The 22,631-nt window shown below is 41.2% G+C and overlaps 1 protein-coding gene across 5 annotated transcripts in view; it reads right to left on the reverse strand.

Moving 5' to 3' along the window:
• Window positions 1–201: 201 nt before the first annotated feature.
• The window catches only part of SLCO2B1 (solute carrier organic anion transporter family member 2B1), a 117,402-nt gene continuing 94,972 nt past the window's right edge, over window positions 202–22,631 (reverse strand). For 3 of the 5 annotated variants that reach the window (XM_075851299.1, XM_075851300.1, XM_075851298.1), the window contains exons 14-17: window positions 19,442–19,645; window positions 18,569–18,633; window positions 15,314–15,434; window positions 202–4,235 (exon numbers count right to left, since the gene is read on the reverse strand). In XM_075851299.1, coding sequence (XP_075707414.1) covers window positions 4,049–4,235; window positions 15,314–15,434; window positions 18,569–18,633; window positions 19,442–19,645 — 577 coding nt within the window. In that variant the 3' untranslated portion in view covers window positions 202–4,048. The remainder of the gene's footprint in view (window positions 4,236–15,313; window positions 15,435–18,568; window positions 18,634–19,441; window positions 19,646–22,631) is intronic. The other 2 variants (XM_075851303.1, XM_075851301.1) reach the window with 1 other exon arrangement.

Genomic DNA, 22,631 nt, shown 5'->3' on the forward strand with positions numbered 1-22,631 from the left:
GGTCCACATACATTTGGCCATCTAGTAGCCTACACCATGTTGGTCCAGAGGTCTCCACATTTCTTGATCCAGCCCTCACACCTTCCTTCTCTTAGTACATAGACTAAAGGTCCCACACGTCAGGCTCTATATACAGAGTAGGGGACCAGGACTACAGTAAATACTGGAGACTAGTAGAACAAGAAAGTAACGTCCACTCCGTAAGATCTGTACATTTTATTCTGTTTAGAAAATCCTTCCAGGCTCAGTGATGCATTGATAGATTATTGCCATCTTCCTTTACGGCACATTCAAAGAACGATCAGTCCTTTAGTAAAATTCATCAACTTTGGGTCATGCCATGATGTATCCAACAGTCCAAAATTTTTTTTATCATAACCAACCTAGGACTCTTATAGGGTAAATATGTCAATATCCTATTATTTGCTATAGAAGAAAGCCCAGATAGTGGTAGGATACAAGTAAGATTAGTAATATATTACTCTAGAGGAAAATACAATACATTGCCTAATTCGCTACACAATAAAAAAAAAAAAGACAACGTGACATTTCCTTTTTTGTGTTGCACTTCAATACAACTCAAAAGAAAATGTCTGGCAGCAAAAATTGTGTGGTACAGGGCACTCCTATGGACGCAACTGTCACGCAACGTCAATGGAGTACCACGGTCATAATCTTACCCATTGTCCAGTTTCATAACCCTATTAGTCAGTTCTGAGTTAATAGAGGGGGTCCTTTTTTTTTTTTTTTAGCATTGTGGCTCCTGATCTCTTTCTCTGGAGGACATGTACTGTCCTGTATTGCACAGATAACAGATTGACTTTAATGGACATTGTGCAATGCATTATTTCCCCTGTGGTGGCGCTGCAGGGAAATTGAACGCTTACTGCCAGGATTTCCCACAGATTACAGCTGATCGCTGAGGTCCCAGCGGGATAATACTGTGTGATCGGTCAAGGTGGGAAAGGAGTTTTCCCACCATTAAAAGTGATGTATTATGCCATTATTTACTAAAAGGTAAAGGTCTCACTGGGACCCTTACTGATCCTCAAATGAAGGAACTGCATCACTAGTAAAAGGAGCTCTTCGCTTTGGACAATCCCTACTTGTTAGAACGATCCCTTGACAATTAGCTGATCACAAAGTCTCCCGCTGCAGAGAACCCCAGCGATTAGCTGTGATCTGTGGGGAAACCTGGCAGTAAGTGTTCAGTTTCCCTGCAGCACCACCACAGGGGAAATTAAGTATTACACAGTGTCCATTCATATCATATTGGTTGCTTGTGTAAATGTAGGACAAGTTCAATTCTTTCAAAGCAAGATACACTCTGACCAATAGATAAGGAACCTAAACAAAGGACCCCCTTTTAATAACTCAGAATTTTATAACAGGGCATATGAAAATTGCTTTTCTAGATTGAACATTCCCTTTAAGTGCTGCGGTTCCTTCACAGTATTTCACATGCACAACATGTATAGCGGTGGCGTAACTATAGGGGAGCAGAGTTGCGGACACACCAGGGCCTTGGAGCCTGAGGGGGCCTAACAGGACCTGCTGCCCCATATAAGGCCAGTATGATTAATTACATGTGATAGTTGGAGAAGGGGGCCCTGTTACAGATATTGCACTGGGGCCCAGGAGCTCAAAGTAACGCCTCTGCATAGCAGGTAGCCAGGAACTGTTGTGCAAGAGAAATGCCGTAAGGACTGTGGTCCCTTGGTTCTTATCATAGGCAGGGATCATAGATGTCAGACCCCCTGAGGTCATAATATTATGGAGTATCTTAGCGATATGCTATAACATTATGTGATGGAAATATCCCTTGTGAAGGTGAAGTATTTTTGGGAGGCTCAAGAACCTATATTTACCGTCATCCAGTGAAGCTTGCATAAAAGTGGGACGGAACAGGTAAACATTAGCTCCCTCTTAAGATGGCCACATAATATTTCAGTCCAATCTCATGATGGGCCATGTACGGTGGGTAAGGAGGTGAGATCAAATGGAAGTCAATTTGTAGACTATGATTATAAGAAGTATTCAATATAATACAAGGAGGTCACCAGTATCTCTTTGGGATTTTGAAGAAGAAAGATCCGGCCCACGTTGTGCTGTCAGAACAACCATCAAAGTAAAGATCTGGAACCCAGGAGCTGTCTCACCAACCATCTCACCTCGCATGGCCAACATCCTATGGGTCTGTACTGGTGAACAATTACCAACGTTAACCGTACATAACGTAATTTATTTAATCAATTCTCGATGAACTTCTGTCCAACATATATTCCCTGATTAGGGCATGATTATTACTATCACGCGTGGATAAAGTGCTGTACATGCAGCAGAGAGCTTTACAAGTATGGATCAAGATCAGGCCAGCAAGGTCAAAAAAGCCTGTGAGACCAGATAAAGAACGGAATGGACTACATTGATATTACAAAGGAACAGAGACAAATGCAAAAAAATGACATCATGAGATCATATCTCTAAAAAAGTGACAATGTTGCGATATAAGACACATTTTTTGGAACTTTTGTTAAAAAAAATAAAGGAATCATATCCAAGATACATTTGTAAAAGGAATGTGAATTCATATCTCTTCAGGGAGTGTACCAAGAGGAGATGGAGACCCCCAAAAATAAAAATGGAGTCCTTCTTTTTGTACTGGTTAACCCATTAACTGCCCTTATCCCAGGGTAGCCCTCAAGCCATGAAAGTCCATATCCAATTATAACCCTCATCCCAGGATAGCTCTCATTCCATTATAACCCTCATTCCATTATATCTTTCATTCCTTGATGGTCCTTATTTTATGATAGCCCTCATCCCATGATAGTCCCGGGGTAGGTTTTATCTCATGATAATTCTTATCCCAAGGCAGTCCTTATCCCATGATAACTCTCATCCCATGATCGCCTTGGCGTTATCACAGAATAGCTTTCCTTCCATAATAGCCCTTTTTGGCAAGATAGGCCTTTCCCCCAGCATAGTCCTCAGCCCCGAATAGCTGTCATCCCATTATAGCCCTCAAACCAGAAAAGCCCTTATCCCATGATAGGATAGCTCTTATTCCTAAGATAGCCCTCATTCCATAAGAATCCTTATCCCACTATAGCCTTCATCCCATGATAGCCCTTAGTCCCAGAATAGCCCTCATCCCATGATAGCCCTTATTTCCTGGATAGCCCTCATCCCATGAGAACCCTTATCTGAGGATAGCCTCCATCCCATGACAGTCCTCATACCATGACAGCCCTCCTCCCATGACAGCCCTCATCCCATGAAAACCCTTATCTGAGGATAGCCTCCATCCCATGACAGCCCTCATCCCATGACAGCTCTTATTCCCCGGATAGCCCTTATCACATGATAACCTTTATTCCCATGATGGACCTCATCCCATGATAGACCTTACTTCCAAAATAGCCCTTATTCCCATGACCGCCCTCATCCCATGATATCCTTTAGGAAAGTGAGATAATGCCAACTGGAGCTAGGATAGCAGCTGAAGATCACATTTTCTTTTTAGAATGTAGAGCAAGTTGTCTGAACTTGTAACCAAAAGAAACTTTACATTAAAGATGTCTTAAAGGTTTTACGGTATTTAGAAATGTTTCGATAATTTTTATGTCTTCAGTTCTGTATCTTGCTTCTATAGGTTCATAGGAACATTTTTGCTGATGATGTTGGCAGTAGATAAACTATGCAGCGTTATTAATAAACTGGTTGCTTTTAATGTTTCTGAATTATTTTTGTTCTCTTTGGTCGCTTTCTCTGAAATGTTTTTGATATTTTGGAAAAGTTTGTAAAAAAACAAATGGCTTCCTTCTCTGTTACAGGAAGACAAACTGGAAAAATAAAAACCACAGGATTGTTGCCAAACGTTGTGTGTAGAGATAAGACGCTTCTTGTGAAGTTCTCTTGAAGATCCTGTGCAATGTCTCCGGCTTACTTGTAAAGTGGGTCAGTGTGAAGGATGAAGTGGCCAAAACTCTACTAGACTGACCCATTGCAAGAAGTAAAAATCTCCCTCGAACATTACACTGGTGATCTAAGCGACCGCCTCCTTCTCCCGGCTGGGGATGACTTTAAGATTTTCTTGCTTTTCATTTAACTTGTGCAACTCTGGCGTTCCGTCGTCCTCTGCCTTGACTTTGTCTTTGTGACGTAACACACAGTAAAGTGCAATAAATAAGATCAAAGCTCCAATTTCAAAGAGAATCTGTAGGCCGATGTACCTGCGAAGAATAAAAGCAAGATGGGCAACAGTGGAGATCAAAGAGAATTATACAGCACAAGATACACCAACAGTATTATTATTAATGTCTTATATATTGAGACATTCAGCAACATTGCAGAGCTATTTAATTCAATGGTAGCAGAGCTTAGTTGGTTATTTAGTAAGATGCATTGTGTGACTGCAAAAATATCATCTGTGGTTTCCCGTAAAAATACAGATAAAACTGCTGTGTAAGCATGAGTCAGAGAGTCGATAAATGTGGTTCTGCTAAACAAGTACAATGGTTATTATAACATAAATATAACGAATATAATACTGCTCCTATATACAAGAATATAACTACTATAATACTGCTCCTATATACAAGAATATAACTACTATAATACTGCTCCTATATACAAGAATATAACTACTATAATACTGCCCCCTATATACAAGAATATAACTACTATAATACTGCTCCTATATACAAGAATATAACTACTATAATACTGCCCCTATATACAAGAATATAACTACTATAATACTGCCCCTATGTACAAGAATATAACTACTATAATACTGCTCCTATATACAAGAATATAACTACTATAATACTGCTCCCTATATACAGGAATATAACTACTATAATACTGCCCCCTATATACAAGAATATAACTACTATAATACTGCTCCCTATATACAAGAATATAACTACTATAATACTGCTCCCTATATACAAGAATATAACTACTATAATACTACCCCTATATACAAGAATATAACTACTATAATACTGCCCCCTATATACAAGAATATAACTACTATAATACTTCCCCTATATACAAGAATATAACTACTATAATACTGCCCCCTATATACAAGAATATAACTACTATAATACTGCCCCCTATATACAAGAATATAACTACTATAATACTGCCCCTATATACAAGAATATAACTACTATAATACTGCACCTATATACAAGAATATAACTACTATAATACTACTTCCTATATACAAGAATATAACTACTATAATACTGCTCCTATATACAAGAATATAACTACTATAATACTGCCCCCTATATACAAGAATATAACTACTATAATACTGCTCCCTATATACAAGAATATAACTACTATAATACTGCTCCTGTATACAAGAATATAACTACTATAATACTGCCCCTATATACAAGAAAATAACTACTATAATACTGCCCCTATATACAAGAATATAACTACTATAATACTGCACCTATATACAAGAATATAACTACTATAATACTACTTCCTATATACAAGAATATAACTACTATAATACTGCTCCTATATACAAGAATATAACTACTATAATACTGCCCCCTATATACAGGAATATAACTACTATAATACTGCCCCCTATATACAAGAATATAACTACTATAATACTGCCTCCTATATACAAGAATATAACTACTATAATACTGCTCCATATATACCAGAATATAACTACTATAATACTGCCCATATATACAAGAATATAACTACTATAATACTGCCCATATATACAAGAATATAACTACTATAATACTGCCTCCTATATACAAGAATATAACTACTATAATACTGCTCCTATACACAAGAATATAACTACTATAATACTGCCCCCTATATACAAGAATATAACTACTATAATACTGCACCCATATACAAGAATATAACTACTATAATACTGGACCTATATACAAGAATATAACTACTATAATACTGCTCCCTATATACAAGAATATAACTACTATAATACTGCCCCTATATACAAGAATATAAATACTATAATACTGCTCCCTATATACAAGAATATAACTACTATAATACTGCCCCTTATATACAAGAATATAACTACTATAATACTGCTCCTATATACAAGAACATAACTACTATAATACTGCACCTATATACAAGAATATAACTACTATAATACTGCCCCCATATACAAGAATATAACTACTATTAGGGCAAAGCCACACGTGGCGGAATTCCTTTTGAATTCTGCAGCGTTAATCCGCAGCGGAGCCGTTTGTCCATTGACTTCCACTTTTATTTAGAAGTGTTCGTTTAGACGATGCGTAAAATACCGCTGCGGAGCATAGGCTGCGGAGCAGAATTTGGTGTCCGCAGCATGCTAGGGCTGTTGCGGAGCAGTGGCGGACTGGTTGCGGACTCATGGCGGAATTTCTCCATTGACTTCAATGGAGATTCTAAATTCCGCAATGAAGTCCGCAGCTGTCATGAAAATGTTATATGTGCTGCGGATGCGTCTTGCTTTTTTGACATGACATTTCTTCATTCTGGCTGGACCTATGTATTTCTAGGTCTACAGCCAGACTGAGGAAGTCAATGGGGCTCCCGTAATTACGGGAGCGTTGCTAGGAGACGTCAGTAAATAGTCACTGTCCAGGGTGCTGAAAGAGTTAAGCGATCGGCAGTAACTGTTTCTGCACCCTGGACAGTGACTACCGATCCCAATATACAGCAACCTGTCAAAAAAATAGAAGTTCATACTTACCGAGAACTCCCTGCTTCTGTCTCCAGTCCGGCTTCCCAGGATGACGTTTCAGTCTAAGTGACGGCTGCAGCCAATCACAGGCTGCAGCGGTCACATGGACTGACGCGTCATCCAGGGAGGTCGGGCTGGATGCCGAAAGAGGGACGCGTCACCAAGACAACGGCCGGTAAGTATGAAATTCGTTTACTTTCACTAGGGAAAGTGCTGTCCCTTCTCTCTATCCTGCACTGATAGAGAGAAGGGAAGCACTTTTACCGCAGTCCGCAGCAGCTAGTACGCATCAATTTACTGCACATTTTGGGCAGATCCGCCGCAGAATCTGCAACGCAGATTCTGTGTGGCATTGATGCGGACAGTTGCGGAGGAAATCCGCCACGTGTGGGCATGCCCTAATACTGCCTCCTATATACAAGAATATAACTACTATAATACTGCTCCCATATACAAGAATATAACTACTATAATACTGCCTCCTATATACAAGAATATAACTACTATAATACTGCACCTATATACAAGAATATAACTACTATAATGCTGCCCCTATATACAAGAATATAACTACTATAATACTGCTCCCATATACAAGAATATAACTACTATAATACTGCTCCTATATACAAGAATATAACTACTATAAAACTGCACCTATATACAAGAATATAACTACTATAAAACTGCACCTATATACAAGAATATAACTACCATAATACTGCACCTATATACAAGAATATAAGTACTATAATACTGCCCTATATACAAGAATATAACTACAATAATACTGCCCCCTATAATACAAGAATATAACTACTATAATACTGCTCCTATATACAAGAATATAACTACTATAATACTGCTCATATATACAAGAATATACCTACTATAATACTGCTCCTATATACAAGAATATAACTACTATAATACTGCCCCCTATATACAAGAATATAACTACTATAATACTGCCCCCTATATACAAGAATATAACTACTATAATACTGCCCCCTATATACAAGAATATAACTACTATAATACTGCTCCTATGTACAAGAATATAACTACTATAATACTGCTCCTATATACAAGAATATAACTTCTATAATACTGCTCCTATATACAAGAATATAACTACTATAATACTGCCCCCTATATACAAGAATATAACTACTATAATACTGCCTCCTATATACAAGAATATACCTACCATAATACTGCCCCCTATATACAAGAATATAACTACTATAATACTGCCCCCTATATACAAGAATATAACTACTATAATACTGCCCCTATATACAAGAATATAACTACTATAATACTGCCCCTATATACAAGAATATAACTACTATAATACTGCTCCCTATATACAAGAATATAACTACTATAATACTGCTCCTATATACAAGAATATAACTACTATAATACTGCCTCCTATATACAAGAATATAACTACTATAATACTGCCCCCTATATACAAGAATATAACTACTATAATACTGCCCCCTATTTACAAGAATATAACTACTATAATACTGCTCCTATATACAAGAATATAACTACTATAATAATGATCCTATATACCAGAATAGAAGTACTATAATACTGCCCCTATATACAAGAATAGAACTACTATAATACTGCCCCTATATACAAGAATATAGCTACTATAATACTGCCCCCTATATACAAGACTATAACTACTATAATACTGCCTCCTATATACAAGAATATAACTACTATAATACTGCCTCCTATATACAAGAATATAACTACTATAATACTGCTTCTATATACAAGAATATAACTACTATAATACTGCCCCTATATACAAGAATATAACTACTATAATACTGCTTCCTATATACAAGAATATAACTACTATAATACTGCCCCTATATACAAGAATATAACTACTATAATACTGCCCCTATATACAAGAATATAACTACTATAAGGGCATGGCCCCACGTGGCGTATTTCTTCTGCAACTGTCCGCATCGATGCCGCACAGAATCTGCGTTGCAGATTCTGTGGCGGATCTGCCCAAAATGTGCAGTAAATTGATGCGGACTGGCCATTGCGTATTGAGGTGAAAGTACTTCCCTTCTCTGTATCAGTGCAGGATAGAGAGAAGGGCCAGCCCTTTCCCTAGTGAAAGTAAAAGTATTTCATACTTACCGGCCGTTGTCTTGGTGACACGTCCCTCTTTTGGCATCCAGCCCGACCTCCCTGGATGACGCGGCAGTCCATGTGACCGCTGCAGCCTGTGATTGGCTGCAGCCTGGGATTGGCCTGTGATTGGCTGCAGCCTGTGATTGACCTGTGATTGGCTGCAGCCGTCACTTAGACTGAAACGTCATCCTGGGAAGCCGGACTGGAGTAAGAAGCAGGGAGTTCTCGGTAAGTATGAACTTCTATTTTTTTTACAGGTTGATGTATATTGTGATCGGTAGTCACTGTCCAGGGTGCAGAAACAGTTCCTGCCGATCGCTTAACTCTTTCAGCACCCTGGACAGTGACTATTTACTGACGTCGCCTAGCAACGCTTCCGTAATTACGGGAGCCCCATTGACTTCCTCAGTCTGGCTGTAGACCTAGAAATACATAGGTCCAGCCAGAATGAAGAAATGTCATGGCAAAAAAGCAAGACGCATCCGCAGCACACATGACATGTGCATGACAGCTGCGGACTTCATTGCGGAATTTAGAATCTCCATTGAAGTCAATGGAGAACTTCCGCAATGAGTCCGCAACCAGTCCGCAACATCCATTGTATGCTGCGGACACCAAATTCCGCACCGCAGCCTATGCTCCGCAGCGGAATTTTCTGCATCGTCTAAACGAACCCAACCACAAAGCAGTGGAAGGCAATGGAGAAACGGGTCCGCTGCGGATTAACGCTGCGGAGTGTCCGCAGCGGAATTCCAGAGCAATTCCGCCACGTGGGGCTTTGCCCTTACAGTAGTTATATTCATGTATATAGGGGCAGTATTATAGAAGTTATATTCTTGTATATAGGAGCAGTATTATAATAGTTATATTCTTGTATATAGGAGCAGTATTATAGTAGTTATATTCCTGTATATAGGGGCAGTATTATAGTAGTTATATTCCTGTATATAGAGGCAGTATTATAGTAGTTATATTCCTGTATATAGGAGCAGTATTATAGTAGTTATATTCTTGTATATAGGAGCAGTATTATAGTAGTTATATACTTGTATACAGGGAGCAGTATTATAGTAGTTATATTCTTGTATATAGGAGCAGTATTAGGGCGGGTTCACACATAGCGGAATTTCACTTAAATTCCGCTGCGGACACTCCGCAGCGTTAATCCGCAGCGGAGCCGTTTCTCCATTGACTTTCACTTTAATTTAGCAGTGTTCGTTTACACGATGCGTACAATTCCGCTGCGGAGCATAGGCTGCGGAGCGGAATTTGGTGTCCGCAGCATGCTCTGTCTGTTGCGGAGCAGTGGCGGACTGGTTGCGGACTCATGGCGGAATTTCTCCATTGACTTCAATGGAGAGTCAAAATTCCGCAATGAAGTCCGCAGATCTTATGTGTGCTGCGGAGCGTATTGTTTTTACTACCATGACATTTCTTCATTCTGGCTGGACCTATGTATTTCTAGGTCTACAGCCAGACTGAGGAAGTCAATGGGGCTCCCGTAATGACGGGAGCGTTGCTAGGAGACGTCTGTAAATAGTCACTGTCCAGGGTGCTGAAAGAGTTACGCGATCAGCAGTAACTGTTTCTGCACCCGGGACAGTGACTACCGATCTCAATATACATGTATCTGTAAAAAAAAATATAAGTTCATACTTACCGAGAACTCCCTGCGTCTGTCTCCAGTCCGGCCTCCCAGGATGACGTTTCAGTGTAAGTGACGGCTGCAGCAAATCACAGGCCAAGCACAGGCTGCAGCGGTCACATGGACTGGAGCGTCATCCAGGGAGGTCGGGCCGGATGCCGAAAGAGGGACGCGTCACCAAGACAACGGGCGGTAAGTATGAAATTCTTTGACTTTCACTAGGGAAAGTGCTGTCCCTTCTCTCTATCCTGCACTGAATAGGGAGAAGAGAAGCACTTTTCCTGCAGTCCGCAGCGGCCAGTCCGCATCAATTTTCTGCACATTTTGTGCAGATCCGCTGCAGAATCTGCAACGCAGATTCTGTGCGGCATTGATGCGGACAGTTGCGGAGGAATTCCGCCATGTGTGGTCATGCCCTTATAGTAGTTATATTCTTGTATATAGGAGCAGTATTATAGTAGTTATATTCTTGTATATAGGGGCAGTATTATAGAAGTTATATTCTTGTATATAGGAGCAGTATTATAGTAGCTATATTCTTGTATATAGGGGCAGTATTATAGTAGTTATATTCTTGTATACAGGGAGCAGTATTATAGTAGTTATATTCTTGTATATAGGAGCAGTATTATAGTAGCTATAGTCTTGTATATAGGGGCAGTATTATAGTAGCTATATTCTTGTATATAGGAGCAGTATTATAGTAGCTATAGTCTTGTATATAGGGAGCAGTATTATAGTAGTTCTATTCTTGTATATAGGGAGCAGTATTATAGTAGTTATATTCTTGTATATAGGGGGAGGTATTATAGAAGTTATATTCTTGTATATAGGGGAGCAGTATTATAGTAGTTATAGTGTTGTATATAGCAGCAGTATTATGGTAGTTATATTCTTGTATATAGGAGCAGTATTATAGTAGTTATATTCCTGTATATAGGGGGCAGTATTATAGTAGTTCTATTCTTGTATATAGGGAGCAGTATTATAGTAGTTCTATTCTTGTATATAGGGGGCAGTATTATAGTAGTTATATTCTTGTATATAGGGGGAGGTATTATAGTAGTTATATTCTTGTATATAGGGAGCAGTATTATAGTAGTTATATTCGTGTATATAGGGGGCAGTATTATAGTAGTTATATTATTGTATATAGGGGGCATTATAATAGTAGTTATATTCTTGTATATAAGGAGCAGTATTATAGTAGTTATATTCTTGTATATAGGAGCAGCAATATGGTAGTTATATTCCTGCACATAGGGGGCAGTATTATAGTGGTTATATTCTTGTATATAGGAGCAGTATTATAGTAGTTATATTCTTGTATAGAGGGGGGCAGTATTATAGTAGTTATATTCTTGTATATAGGAGCAGTATTATAGTAGTTATATTCTTGTATATAGGAGCAGTATTATAGTAGTTATATTCTTGTATATGGGGGCAGTATTATAGTAGTTATATTCTTGTATATAGAAGCAGTATTATAGTAGATATATTCTTGTATATAGGGGTAGTATTATAGTAGTTATATTCTTGTATATAGGGGCAGTATTATAGTAGTTATATTCTTGTATATAGGGGCAGTATTATAGTAGTTATGTTCTTGTATATAGGGGCAGTATTATAGTAGTTATATTCTTGTATATAGGAGCAGTATTATAGTAGTTATATTCTTGTATATAGGGGCAGTATTATAGTAGTTATATTCTTGTATATAGGGGCAGTATTATAGTAGTTATATTCTTGTATATAGGGGCAGTATTATAGTAGTTATATTCTTGTATACAGGGAGCAGTATTATAGTAGTTAGATTCTTGTACATAGGGGGCAGTATAATAGTAGTTATATTCTTGTATATAAGAGCAGTATTATAGTAGTTCTATTCTTGTATATAGGGGCAGTATTATAGTAGTTATATTCTTGTATACAGGGAGCAGTATTATAGTAGTTAGATTCTTGTACATAGGGGGCAGTATAATAGTAGTAGTTATATTCTTGTATATAAGAGCAGTATTATAGTAGTTATATTCTTGTATATAGGGGCAGTATTATAGTAGTTATATTCTTGTATATAGGGGCAGTATTATAGTAGTTCTATTCTTGTATATAGGAGCAGTATTATAGTAGTTATTTTCCTGTATATGGGGCAGTATTATAGTAGATATATTCTTGTATATAGGAGCAGTATTATAGTAGTTATATTCTTGTATATAGGGGCAATATTATAATAGTTATTTTCTTGTATATAGGGGGCAGTATTATAGTTTTTATATTCTTGTATATAGGAGCAGTATTATAGTAGATATATTCTTGTATATAGGAGCAGTATTATAGTAGTTATATTCTTGTATATAGGGGCAGTATTATAGTAGTTATATTCTTGTATATAGGGGGCAGTATTATAGTAGTTATATTCTTGTATATAGGGGGCAGTATTATAGTAGTTATATTCTTGTATATAGGGAGCAGTATTATAGTAGTCATATTCTTGTATATAGGAGCAGTATTATAGTAGTTATATTCTTGTATATAGGAGGCAGTATTATAGTAGTTATATTCTTGTATATAGGGGCAGTATTATAGTAGTTATATTCCTGTATATAGGGAGCAGTATTATAGTAGTTATATTCTTGTATATAGGGGGCAGTATAATAGTAGTTATATTCTTGTATATAAGAGCAGTATTATAGTAGTTCTATTCTTGTATATAGGGGCAGTATTATAGTAGTTATATTCTTGTATACAGGGAGCAGTATTATAGTAGTTAGATTCTTGTACATAGGGGGCAGTATAATAGTAGTTATATTCTTGTATATAGGGGCAGTATTATAGTAGTTATATTCTTGTATATAAGAGCAGTATTATAGTAGTTCTATTCTTGTATATAGGGGCAGTATTATAGTAGTTATATTCTTGTATATAGGGGCAGTATTATAGTAGTTATATTCTTGTATATAAGAGCAGTATTATAGTAGTTCTATTCTTGTATATAGGGGCAGTATTATAGTAGTTATATTCTTGTATATAGGGGCAGTATTATAGTAGTTCTATTCTTGTATATAGGAGCAGTATTATAGTAGTTATTTTCCTGTATATGGGGCAGTATTATAGTAGATATATTCTTGTATATAGGAGCAGTATTATAGTAGTTATATTCTTGTATATAGGGGCAATATTATAATAGTTATATTCTTGTATATAGGGGGCAGTATTATAGTTTTTATATTCTTGTATATAGGAGCAGTATTATAGTAGATATATTCTTGTATATAGGAGCAGTATTATAGTAGTTATATTCTTGTATATGCAGCAGTATTATAGTAGTTATATTCTTGTATATAGGGGGCAGTATTATAGTAGTTATATTCTTGTATATAGGGGCAGTATTATAGTAGTTATATTCTTGTATATAGGGAGCAGTATTATAGTAGTCATATTCTTGTATATAGGAGGCAGTATTATAGTAGTTATATTCTTGTATATAGGGGGCAGTATTATAGTAGTTATATTCTTGTATATAGGGGGCAATATTATAGTAGTTATATTCTTGTATATAGGAGGCAGTATTATAGTAGTTATATTCTTGTATATATAGGGGCAGTATTATAGTAGTTATATTCTTGTATACAGGGAGCAGTATTATAGTAGTTATATTCTTGTTTATAGGGGCAGTATTATAGTAGTTATATTCCTGTATATAGGGGGCAATATTATAGTAGTTATATTCTTGTACATAGGGGGCAGTATTATAGTAGTTATATTCTTGTATATATAGGGGCAGTATTATAGTAGTTATATTCTTGTATACAGGGAGCAGTATTATAGTAGTTATATTCTTGTTTATAGGGGCAGTATTATAGTAGTTATATTCTTGTATATAGGGGGCAGTATTATAGTAGTTATATTCTTGTATACAGGGAGCAGTATTATAGTAGTTAGATTCTTGTATATAGGAGCAGTATTATAGTAGTTATATTCTTGTATATAGGGGCAGTATTATAGTAGTTATATTCTTGTATATTGGGAGCAGTATTATAGTAGTTATATTCTTGTATATAGGGGCAGTATTATAGTAGTTATATTCTTGTATATTGGGAGCAGTATTATAGTAGTTGTATTCTTGTATATAGGGGCAGTATTATAGTAGTTATATTCTTGTATATAGGGGGCAGTATTATAGTAGTTAGATTCTTGTATATAGGAGCAGTATTATAGTAGTTATATTCTTGTATATAGGGGGCAGTATTATAGTAGTTATATTCTTGTATACAGGGAGCAGTATTATAGTAGATATACTATATAGTAGTTAGATTCTTGTACATAGGGGGCAGTATTGTAGTAATTATACTTTTGTACATAGATGGGCAGTGTTTTAGTATTTATATTTGATTTGCATTATTTGTAGTTACTGTTAGTACTGTAATAATATAGTACCACTGCTAAATGTATTTGAACATCCACTTGTGTGAGGCTGTATCTTTCCACAATGATTTTGTCAGTTCATATAAAGGGCATTACTCAGTGGGGGGCGACTCACAGAAGGAGTTTAGGAGAGAATGTGAAATCCTTGCTTCTTCTTGTAATATTACGGAAGATATATGAACTTTTTTCTTCATTTAAAGTCTATGAATTTTTATTATTGATTATATTATATTTTGTGTTTGGAGTTTTCCTTTGATTTTCTTTGTGTAGATTTCCTTATACTTAGTATATGATTAGCTTCTTACCGTTGTCTCAGCAGGTTGTTATTATAATATTGGCAGGCCGCTTTTGCTCCACACTTCTTCCCCCATAGTGTACAGGTGCTGTCAATAATACTTCCGAACATGACGGGGCCAGGCAGCCAGGCTGGAAAATAGGTTACAAGTTACTAAATAACCAGAAAAATAAACAGAGATTATGTATGAACTCTTAAAAGTGAGCTGCAATATGACGTCTGATGGAAGGTGGAAGAAAAAGTGGAATTCACAGTCATCTTCTTAGCCACCTGTCCATTTATCCGAAACACACAATAGATAAGTGTCCATTACAAATCAAGAATCAGGGGAATTAAACCGCTGGACACCAAGAACTAGGAGATTAAACCGCAGGACACCAAGAACTAGGAGATTAAACCGCTGGACACCAAGAACTAGGACATTAAACCGCTGGACACCAAGAACTAGGACATTAAACCGCTGGACACCAAGAACTAGGACATTAAACCGCTGGACACCAAGAACTAGGAGATAAAACCGCTGGACACCAAGAACTAGGACATTAAACCGCTGGACACCAAGAACTAGGACATTAAACCGCTGGACACCAAGAACTAGGAGATAAAACCGCTGGACACCAAGAACTAGGACATTAAACCGCTGGACACCAATAACTAGGACATTAAACCGCTGGACACCAAGTACTAGGACATTAAACCGCTGGACACCAAGAACTAGGAGATTAAACCGCTGGACACCAAGAACTAGGAGATAAAACCGCTGGACACCAAGAACTAGGAGATAAAACCGCTGGACACCAAGAACTAGGACATTAAACCGCTGGACACCAAGTACTAGGACATTAAACCGCTGGACACCAAGAACTAGGACATTAAACCGCTGGACACCAAGAACTAGGAGATAAAACCGCTGGACACCAAGAACTAGGAGATAAAACCGCTGGACACCAAGAACTAGGACATTAAACCGCTGGACACCAAGAACTAGGAGATTAAACCGCTGGACACCAAGAACTAGGACATTAAACCGCTGGACACCAAGAACTAGGAGATTAAACCGCTGGACACCAAGAACTAGGAGATTAAACCGCTGGACACCAAGAACTAGGACATTAAACCGCTGGACACCAAGAACTAGGACATTAAACCGCTGGACACCAAGAACTAGGAGATTAAACCGCTGGACACCAAGAACTAGGACATTAAACCGCTGGACACCAAGAACTAGGACATAAAACCGCTGGACACCAAGAACTAGGACATTAAACCGCTGGACACCAAGAAGTACATGGAACTAGGAAGTTAAGGTGCTGGATACCAGGGACTGGGACACTAAACTGCTGGATACCAGGGACTGAGACACTCAACCGCTGGATACCAGGGACTGAGACACTCAACCGCTGGATACCAGGGACTGAGACATTAAACCCCTGGATACCAGGGACTGGTTCCGTACTCCCAGAAAAGCAGGCAAATATCCTGGGCGCAGCATCCGCTATGAAATGTGCTAACCTCTCGCCGGTCTTTCAGTCTTCACGTCAGAACATTGTTTACATTCCCAGGTGGTGCCCGGGTGTGAAGAGGACTGCATGTCTGGTCTGAGGTTTGTATTCCTTTAGGGATCTGTATTTAGTTTGAGCATCTGGTCTGGGGGTCTATATTAAGGGGGTCTGTATTTGGGGGTTTGGGGGTCTGTATTAAGGGGAACTGGTCTGGAGTTTGCATTTATTTAGGGGGTCTGGTCTGGCCTTAGAGGTTCTAGTCTGTGGTCTGTATTTATTTAGGGGGTCTGTATTTAGGGGGTCTGGTCTTGGATCTGTATTAGTTTGGGGGTCTTATCTGGGGTCTATTCGTTCAGGGGGTGTGGTCTGAGGTTTGTATTTATTTAAGGGTTTGTATTTATAAAGTCTGTTTTTTGGGGGTCTGGTCTAGGTGCTATATTAATTTCAGGGGGTCTGGTCTGGGATCGAAAACATTTTTGCAGGTCTGATCTGGGGTCTGTATTAGTTTAGGGGTCTGGTCTGGGGTATTTATTAGTTTAGAGGCCCGGTCTGGGGTCTGTATTAGTTTAGGGGTCTGGTCTGGGGTCTGTATTTGTTTAGGGGTCTGGTCTGGGGTCTGTATTAATTTAGAGGTCTGGTCTGGGGTTTGTATTAGTTTAGGGGTCTGGTCTGCTGTCTGTATTAGTTTAGGGGTCTGGTCTGGGGTCTGTATTAGTTTAGGGGTCTGGTCTGGGGTCTGTATTAGTTTAGGGGTCTGGTCTGGGGTCTGTATTAGTTTAGGGGTCTGTATTAGTTTAGGGGTCTGCTCTGGGGTCTGTATTAGTTTAGAGGTCTGGTCTGGGGTCTGTATTAGATTAGGGGTCTGGTCTGAGGTCTGTATTCGTTTAGGGGTCTGGTCTGGGGTCTGTATTAGTTTTGGGGTCTGGTCTGGGGTCTGTATTAGTTTAGGGGTCTGATCTGGGGTCTGTATTAGTTTAGGGGTCTAGTCTGGGGTCTGTATTAGTTTAGGGGTCCAGTCTGGGGTCTGTATTGGTTTAGGGATCTGTATTAGTTTAGGGGTCTGTATTAGTTTAGGGGTCTGGTATTGGGTCTTTATTAGTTTAGGGGTCTGGTCTGGGTCTGTATTAGTTTAGGGGTCTGGTCTGGGTCTGTATTAGTTTAGGGGTCTGGTCTGGGGTCTGTATTAGTTTAGGGGGTCTGGTCTGGGATCTGTATTAGTTTATGGGTCTGGTCTGGGTCTGTATTAGTTTATGGGTCTGGGTCTGTATTAGTTTAGGGGTCTGGTATTGGGTCTGTCTTAGTTTAGGGGGTCTGGTCTGGGATCTGTATTAGTTTAGAGGTCTAGTCTGGGGTCTGTATTAGTTTAGGGGTCTGGTCTGGGATCTGTATTAGTTTAGGGGTCTGGTCTGGGGTCTGTATTAGTTTAGGGGTCTGGTCTGGGGTCTATTAGTTTAGGGGGTCTGGTGTCTGTATTAGTTTAGGGGATCTGGTCTGGGTTCTGTATTAGCTTAGAGGTCTAGTATTGGGTCTGTATTAGTTTAGGGGTCTAGTCTGGGGTCTACATTTATTTAGGGGTTCTGGTCTGGAGTACAGGCTGAGGTCTGTATTTAGTGGGTCTGGGGTCTGTATTCCGACTGCTTTTTGTTATTTAAATGCGTTATCTTGGGGGCGTGTCCTATATAAATGGGTGGGTCATAAGGGAAACACATATCACTGAGCCAGGTATCTAATATGTGACGTCTATGAATCCACCATCATCTTACCGAGGATCCTCAGAAGCATGAACTGTATCCCGATCGCCAGGGACTTTTCTGCTGGGTTCACGCTCCTGAAATATAGAACATGCGACACATTTACAAGTAGACACTACAATGTGACCATCGGCTGCTCCTCAGCTGCTTTACTTTTCTGTGTTCGCTTGATGTAGAAGTCGCTGAAGTCGCGTTAATGGAGGGAGAAAGTATAACAAAGACATCAATACAACCCATGGGGTGCCGGGTACAGCGCAGGTTGGCACCATCAATTTCTTCTATGGACAGTGACCTAATTAAACTTTCAGAAAACTTATAACATGTCATATTGATATATCAGAAGTTTTGATCAGTGGGGGCCGAGCACTGAGACCCCCACCAATCGCTAAAACAAAGTGGGTGAGCGCTGAGCCGCTTCATTTCTGATTGGCTTTTCTCGGAAAGCGGAGCAGTTGGTGTACGGGCCCATAGACTTATCATTGAGACCGTAGAGCAGAAGCCGATCAGAAACCAAGCGGCCCAGCACTCACCCGAGCGCTTCTACAGCTTCGTTCTAGCGATTGGTGGGGGTCTCAGTGCTCGGTCCCCACTGATCAAAACTTCTGACCTCTCACTATGACATGTTATAAGTTTTCTGAAAGTTTAATTAACCTTTAATGTTAGGAGGGTAACACCACCAATACAAATGATGGGAGGAGGACCAGTAAGAACCTAGTCCCTCTTTTCCTCAATTGGGGTGCAGGGTATGAATCAAAAGGGTCCCATCTTCACTCGGTAGTTCTGTGAGGTCACTGAGATGATATGGGACCATCAGTGGACATGTGAGGACAGAGCAAAGGGATTGAACTATAAAAGACAACAATATGAAGAACTTTCCTTGCTTACAGGTTTTCTCTAAAACAGTTACAACCATAATCATGTGTAGTCGCCCTCGTGCCCCCGCACAGCTCCGACCCGTCGTCATGGACTCCACAAGACGTCTGTAGGTTCCTGTGGTCTCTGGTACAAGACGTTCCCGTAAGGTGTGAGGTGCGGCCTCCGGGGATCGGACGTTTCTCCGGCACATCCCACGGATGATCGGATGGAGATCTGGAGAATTTGGAGACGGCATCTTGAAGTCTTTGTCATGTTCCTCATCATTCCTGGACAATGTCTGCAGTGTGGCGGGGACATTATCCTGCAGTGTGGCGGGGACGTTATCCTGCAGCGTGGCGGGGCCGTTATCCTGCAGCGTGGCGGGGCCGTTATCCTGCAGTGTGGCGGGGGCGTTATCCTGCAGTGTGGCGGGGCCGTTATCCTGCAGTGTGGCGGGGGCATTATCCTGCAGTGTGGCGGGGGCGTTATCCTGCAGTGTGGCGGGGGCGTTATCCTGCAGTGTGGCGGGGGCGTTATCCTGCAGTGTGGCGGGGGCGTTATCCTGCAGTGTGGCGGGGACGTTATCCTGCAGTGTGGCGGGGCCGTTATCCTGCAGTGTGGCGGGGACGTTATCCTGCAGTGTGGCGGGGGCGTTATCCTGCAGTGTGGCGGGGGCGTTATCCTGCAGTGTGGCGGGGGCGTTATCCTGCAGTGTGGCGGGGGCATTATCCTGCAGTGTGGCGGGGGCATTATCCTGCAGTGTGGCGGGGGCGTTATCCTGCAGTGTGGCGGGGGCGTTATCCTGCAGTGTGGCGGGGGCATTATCCTGCAGTGTGGCGGGGGCATTATCCTGCAGCGTGGCGGGGGCGTTATCCTGCAGTGTGGCGGGGGGCATTATCCTGCAGTGTGGCGGGGACGTTATCCTGCAGTGTGGCGGGGGCATTATCCTGCAGTGTGGCGGGGACGTTATCCTGCAGTGTGGCGGGGGCGTTATCCTGCAGGGTGGCGGGGGTATTATCATGCAGGGTGTCGGGGGCATTATAGTGCAGCGTGGCGGGGGCGTTATCCTGCAGCATGGCGGGGGCGTTATCCTGCAGCGTGGCGGGGACATTATCCTGCAGTGTGGCGGGGGCATTATCCTGCAGTGTGGCGGGGGCATTATCCTGCAGCGTGGCGGGGGCATTATCCTGCAGCGTGGCGGGGGCATTATCCTGCAGCGTGGCGGGGACATTATCCTGCAGCGTGGCGGGGACATTATCCTGCAGCGTGGCGGGGACATTATCCTGCAGTGTGGCGGGGACATTATCCTGCAGTGTGGCGGGGACATTATCCTGCAGTGTGGCGGGGACATTATACTGCAGTGTGGCGGGGGCATTATCCTGCAGTGTGGCGGGGACATTATACTGCAGTGTGGCGGGGGCATTATCCTGCAGTGTGGCGGGGACATTATCCTGCAGCAGGGCAGGGGCATCATCCTGCAGCGTGGTGGGGGCATCATCCTGCAGCGTGGTGGGGGCATCATCCTGCAGCGTGGTGGGGGCATTATCCTGCAGTGCGGTGGGGGCGTTATCCTGCTGACAGGGGGCACTGATATTGGGGAATACGCTCCCATGATGGGGGTACTTGTCTGCAGCAATGTTTAGATCAGGGGTACGTGTCACATCCACATGAATGTCAGGACACAAGGTTTCCCAGCAGAACATTGTCCAGACCTCCACCCTGCCCTTGCCAGCTTGTCTTCTTCCCATAATGCATCCTGGTGCCATCTCTTCTCCAGATACGCGACTCACCCGCACCCGACCGTCCACATGATGTAACACGTGATTCATTAGACCAGACGTCTTCTTCCATTACTCCAGTTCTGATGATCATGTGACCATTGCTGGAGATTTCGGTAATGGACTAGGGTCCGCATGTGTGCTCTGTCCGGTCTGCGGGTACACGGCCCCATATACAGCAAGCTGTGATGTTCTGCGAGTTCTGACATCTTTCTACCATAGTCAGCAATAACTTTATCAGTAATTTGTGGTACAGTAGATCTTCTGGGAGCCTTGCATGTCCATAACCCTGTCGCCGGTTATCCTTCCTTGAAACACTTTTCGTCGGTACTGACCACTACATACCGGGAACACCCCACAAGACCGGGAACACCCCACAAGACCGGGAACACCCCACAAGACCGGGATAACAACACAAGACTTGACATTTTAGAAATGATCTAACCCAATCGTCTAAACATCACAATTTGGCGCTTTGGTGACTCCACCAGCAGAATAGTGAGTGCAGCTCTGGAATATAATACAGGATGTAACTCAGGATCAGTACAGGATAAGTAATGTAATGTATGTACACAGTGACTCCACCAGCAGAATAGTCAGTGCAGCTCTGGAGTGGGTGGAGTAGGACGTGTGGAGAGAGCTGCTGAGACTTCCGTGCAGGCCTTGGATCCAGGGACTTTACTTATCCTATCTGCCCAGGCCTCATACCATCTGCCTGGGCTTGGAAAGTACCCTGAGGGGGGTTCCATCCTAGGATGGAACCTCAGACCTCTACCTCCCGGAGCATGCCAGCGGGGGGTAGAGGGTCATCCCAGCTGGCTGGGAATATGCAAACAGTCGCGGGGGTGAGGAGATCATCTCGGGGCAAGGCTGTACTGGCTCCCCCTGAGGCTGGAACCCTGGATAAGGGTATGGAGACGCGGTCCGGCAGGGTGATCGAGGTGTTGTCATCTGGAGAAGGACCAGCGCCGTCCGGACATTTGGATGACGGTCGTGTGGAGGAATGGGGACAGCTGAGGACCGGAGAGACGGTGGAGAACTTCAGCTCCCGTCTGGCTATGCGGTTGGAGGAGTATCGGGACCTCAGGAAGTCGCTGCAACGGCTCCGTGCGGACTTGGCGGTCGCCAGAGGAAGAGCTGCAAAAGCCTCAGGAGGTAAGAGGTCCCGATACCTTTTAAATGTGAAATCCTTGTTGGAGGAAATAAAAGAAGTGGAAGAGAGACGTGAGGAGATTTTGGCAGGCGGAGGGGTGTTTGGTGAAAAATTAAAAAATGAAGAGAGGTTTGCCGAGATGGCAGCACCTATAAAAATAGAATGTGTGGAGGAAGACAGCAGAGCCCCAGACACAGCAAAGGAAAATGTGGTGGAGACAATGGAGCATGAGAATGTAAAGTCCAGAGAAGGCTCAGATTCTGAGGCACCCAGGAGCAGTGAGGAGGAG

This window comes from Rhinoderma darwinii, chromosome 2, assembly GCF_050947455.1.
Source record: "Rhinoderma darwinii isolate aRhiDar2 chromosome 2, aRhiDar2.hap1, whole genome shotgun sequence".
NCBI classification, from domain to species: Eukaryota; Metazoa; Chordata; class Amphibia; order Anura; family Rhinodermatidae; genus Rhinoderma; species Rhinoderma darwinii.